This window comes from Cryptomeria japonica, chromosome 7, assembly GCF_030272615.1.
Source record: "Cryptomeria japonica chromosome 7, Sugi_1.0, whole genome shotgun sequence".
Lineage (NCBI taxonomy): Eukaryota > Viridiplantae > Streptophyta > Pinopsida > Cupressales > Cupressaceae > Cryptomeria > Cryptomeria japonica.
This window is the reverse complement of record NC_081411.1, coordinates 295,564,939-295,570,220: the sequence shown is the minus strand read 5'-3', so window position 1 is coordinate 295,570,220 and position 5,282 is coordinate 295,564,939. Positions and strand designations below refer to the sequence as shown.

General features: G+C 32.7%; 1 protein-coding gene across 1 annotated transcript; it reads right to left on the bottom strand.

Moving 5' to 3' along the window:
- Window positions 1-688: 688 nt before the first annotated feature.
- On the bottom strand, window positions 689-4,363 carry LOC131048599 (protein HOTHEAD). The gene is made up of 4 exons (XM_057982619.2): window positions 4,191-4,363; window positions 3,109-3,759; window positions 1,082-1,907; window positions 689-998 (listed from the first exon to the last, which is right to left on the bottom strand). Exons 1-4 carry the CDS (start codon window positions 4,279-4,281, stop codon window positions 947-949), a joined length of 1,620 nt encoding a protein of 539 aa, XP_057838602.2. The 5' UTR covers window positions 4,282-4,363; the 3' UTR covers window positions 689-946.
- Between the last annotated feature and the right edge of the window lie 919 nt (window positions 4,364-5,282).

The following is a 5,282-nucleotide window of genomic DNA, read 5'->3' as shown; positions in this document are numbered from 1 at the left end:
TCTCTATATTTTGCATGACTGACTATAAGCCTGCACTAACTCCATTGTTGTTAGGGGTAAAACTTGAAGCTGCGTTCTCTTTATCTTTTACTGATGGCACTTTATATCGACACCTTGTTTGGAGTCTTATCTTCTTGACTCATACGAGACCTAACATTTCATATGTTGTGGGCATGGTCTCTTGATTCATGGAGGAGATACATGAGTTGCATTGGAAAGAAGCTAAGTGGTTCCTCTACTATATTTAGGTTTCTCACAATTATGGAATCCAGTATGTAGTAGGCATGGATATTGACTTGGTGGGATACACAAATTTAGATTGGGCCGGTGATTCTTAGGATCACAAGACTACTTCAGGGTATTGCTTCTCACTTGGTTTGGGTCCAATTTGTTGGTACAAATATTATCCCAACATGCTAAATCATATAATCAAATCAATTTGATAATACAAATAAAAATCTTATGGTCATATTTATCCCATTTTATCATACACTATCATCCATAATTAACTTCGTTAGAAAATAATGTTGGCATAAAACATAAATTCACAATTATCCACATGTGGTCATAATCATACCCATATATGCATAGTATGACATAATAATAACTAGATCACATTAATCATAACAAGTCTCTCATCAAAATAGGTAATTTATATCATCCATAAAATAACACTATTATCATTCATGAGAATGCATATTATTACTGTCTAACCAAGTGCCAAATCAGAGTCCAATCACATAAAATAACAATATCATCAACATAAGGTCCTAGTGTCATATCAAAATGATCAAAATATTGATGAGTAGTCTCCCTATAGAGGTGGGAATCATAGAGATGATATGTACCCAGTATGATACTAGCTAAGAACCAATACATTTTTCATAATAAAAATGATCTTGCTCCATCTTTGTGATGACATTATCTTTTAAAACATGGAAATGGTCTAAGATTCACAGATGTGTGTACGCTTTTGAAGAATATGAGCTCCCACATATCTACACATGTTGCATAGAAATTTTTTCAATAACAATATTATAAATATTAAAAAATAATACAAACTACAACAAAAAAAATTTACCTTCCAAGCATCATGAGAGTTGCTTGTGGATATGTCCCAGGGCTATCCTTGAAGATTGAATTGTCCACAACCATTAGGCTATCAATGCCTTTCACATGAAAGTTTTTGTCTATCACAGAACCAAATTCACATCCTCCATTGAAATGCCAAAATGATTCTGCTGTATCCCTACAAAACTTTTCCAATTCTTTATTGTCTAGTAGATTTTGAGGTAATTCCGGCCCTACGAATTGAAGGATTTTGGAGTTACCATTGCCTCCAAATGTAAATTCTTGAATAGAATGTGTCTTGACAAGATTTGACAACATCTTAACAGTATGAATACAACCCTCTACTTCAAAAGCATGAGAGAGGTAGTTATATCTTACAAAGGGGATATCTTGTGGGTTTTTACTTCTAAGTCTAAGATCACCCCTAGATAGGGGTAAAGCCAACTTGGTCAAAATACAAGCTAGATACTGATATTCAGTGGCACTTTCTTGTTGAAAAAAGCTAAAAGACTCAATGTAGACTTGTGAATTCTCTAATATACCAACTATTTGTGGTTGAGCAATGTCAAGTGGTTCAGGGGACTTGATAAGGGTTGTTATCCGTGGTGCATCTTGCATTTCTTTCCCCACTAAGTTCAAATCTAAATATACAGTGATATTCAATTCTTGAAGTTGTTCTGAGGGGCCAACTCCACTTAGCATGAGAAGTTGAGGACTACCTATGCTTCCTGTTGACAAAATTACCTCACTCCAAGGTGATAAGTGATTGGTGAATACTTGATGAAGAAGGCCATCAATGGTACTCACAAACTCCACACCAATAGCGTGTAATTTTCCTATTGCATAACCACATGTAACAATATTAAAATATTATAAATTGAAATAATATACAATCAAATCAATTAATATATGTTAGTCTCATAATTACATAACATTTCATGCATACTTTTTATAGAAATAATTAAGATCTTTTACTTCATAATTGAAAATAAATAAATAAAATAATCATGTTCGGAATATCATATCAAAGCAAATCTACTATTCTTATTAATTTTATTTTTATGGTACACATATAAATTACCATAAAAATATTATAATAGAACATTTTTTACCTATAGTCGTATATGAAAATCAAATGTATTAAATAGAAGGATTTTAGTTTCTTCTAAACAATCGACTTAACAAAACATAATACTAATGAGTTCAAAATAATTACCAACTTTCTAAAATGAATCTTACATTCATATAGATAGATAAATAAATAGATAGAAATTGTCATAGTATTCAATATTATTATAGCACATTTGCATCCTTATATTCTTGCAATATATGAAACTAACAATTTTTAACTTCTCCATAGCAATCAATCTAACAAGACATGATATTTAAGAAATCAAAATAACTAGAAATTGTCTGATAATGAATCTTAGATTGTTCAGTTATGTAAGTACCTTTAATCTTACACACTCTTTTATATCCTTGTATTCTTTCATAAAAGTCAAATAGTATAATTGAAAGATTCTCCCTTATCCCAAACATTCATTTTAACAAGATATCATGTCTACCAGATTTTAAAAAAAGACTTAAATTCCTTGACTATTTAAGTCCTCTTAGTGAAAAAATACTAACCTATAAGCAACTAATTGAAATGAATCTTAAACTTTAGTCAATTGCAAGTACTAACATATAAGGAACTAACTGGAATTAAATATTCATATATTGACACAACTTAAATAGATCGAGTAGATAGCATAACATACAAATAAAATTTTATTTAGTAAGTCGAATCAAAACTTTTACAAGAGACAGTTTTTAAAACTATGATAGATTTAAAGAAGATAATAGAATTTATTTATTTTAATTGGAAAATTTAAAATAACCAAAGAATATCAGAGTTAAAAGCTGGAATGTCAACCACAATATGTTAAAAAATTTAAATACTAAAAACCAATTATCGGCAAGGAGAAAAATATCTTTCCACAAACAGATTTCATTTGGAAACACCCAAAACATGAAAATGAAAATTTTTAAGTGTACCTGATGAGGAATCGAATAGGATTTTGCTGGCTGTGGCATTGAGAAGAACTACAATGTTATCTGGATTCGCATATCGCAGAAGATCTGCAGCTGTGTGTCTCCTTCCATTGTTGTCAAAAGTTGAAGCGCTAATCTTGGTGCCTTCAAAATGATCCACAGTATACCCATGATAAGGAAGCACTCCAGCTTCCAAAAGTGCATTACGGAAAGCAGAATTCCAACGAGAAAGCTTGTCTGGTTTGAAGGCAACAACCTCCTCTACCCATTCATAGGACTCGTTAACAAGTTTCTCATCCCACTCCATCTTTCGAATGAATTCCGCGCTTGCCCTGCTGTAAAAGCCACCATTAATGGCTGTTCCACCTCCCAGAACTCTTCCCCTTATCAACTGCACTCCCTCTTCTGAGAGAAATCCCTCAGCGACAAATGGGTATTTAGCGGGATCCCCAATAATCTTTAAAAGGCCTTTTACGGCTTCAATGTCGGGATTTCCATAGGGGGAGTCTCCTCTCTCCAATAGCAAAACTGAATAGTGCTGTGACAGTGTTGCTGCCAGAGGACAACCCGCTGTACCTCCTCCAACCACAATGTAATCATATGTTCTTGCAGCTGCCTTTGCAGCATCTGCTGTCATAAACGGATATGGATATTCTGGAAACAACAAACATAAAACGTCCCACATCAGTATTATATGCTAAACGTAAATGATTCAATTTTTAACCTACATTTCTATTATGAAGCTTAGGAGTTTTTGAGTTGTATATTGATTACAAATATCTTTTGTATCAAGAATTGAGACTCGTATAAACTCTATATGAGCAAACATATTAGAAATCACTTACAGAAGTATAGGATTCGTTACTTAAAATCTACTTTTATTTACAAACTATCACATTGATCAATAATGCCAACATAGAATTCCATTTCTGATATTTTTATAGAAAATAGAATTCCATTTCTAATATTTTTATAGAAAATTGAACTTGGATCTTCATAATGAAAACCCAATATTTTAATCATTTAAACTCAACCTTTGGAAAAAAAAAAAGAAAGAGCAGGAAAGATTGAAAAAATGTAGTCACCCAAATTCTGTGCTTCAACCGCTGAACAGTAGAGCTGCTGATAATTTGTGAAAATTAGCAGGCATGAAATCACAAATAATAGAATCTCCATACTCACTACTCAATCTTACTTCTCGGGGAGAGACTTGAAATTGAAACCAATCTAACTACTCTTAAATAGCTTCATATCTGTTGATCCTTAAAGTCTAGATAATCACAAGGCTGCAAACTGTCAATTTTTCTTGAAATGTTATGGAACCCAAGTCATAGATGATCACCGAAAGATGTTGAATTCTTGGGCACGAGGCTGAAAATTCGACAACTTCGGAAGTGATGGAAATATTGCTATCGGCCAATTTCCGATTGGTATAACATCGTCGTCACGCTTGGAAATAATGGTAAAGAAAATTATTATATTGGCAATAATATCTCTGTCTAAATCACAACCAACCGTATTCGTCATAAAACGTCAGCTATGCTATATTTGAGCGCGTCGTTTTCAAATCTTTTTGAGAGCTTTGTATTCAAATCTTTTTCAGGGCCAATTAAATTTGGTCTACTACGATTATTGAATACAAATTAGTTTCAACACCATGCTCCATATAAACAACGCATGGGGATTTTTGTCAAAAGAAAATTAAACATAGTTGGAAAATTCAGAAGTCAATCACGTGTCTGAAATTATGTTTAATTTTCTTTAACAGGGACTCCTTTCTTTGTTTCCAGTCAATGCAATTTTAGCCCACTTTTAGAATTTTGTTTAATTTACTTCGAAAGGAATTTCATACTTTGTTTTGTTTATACTTAATGTCTCTAAACTCGGTGCCACTTCTATAGTTGCCACTACAAATAAATACAGTAATGTTCTGATGTATGTTATAACTAGTTTTTCTTCATGTCACTTTGGAAGAGGCTATGCTGATGAGCCATCCCTAGTTTGATTCTTAGTTTTGGGTTAACTGTGTCGAACACCTTTCGGATAATGCCTATTGGCATTACTTTAACCATCGGTGTCTCTAAAAACTGTATCTTTGACTTCATTAGTTACTCTGATGAAAACCTCACCTTTAATTCCACTTATCACCACAAGTTATCCCGATTTTGATATTCTAG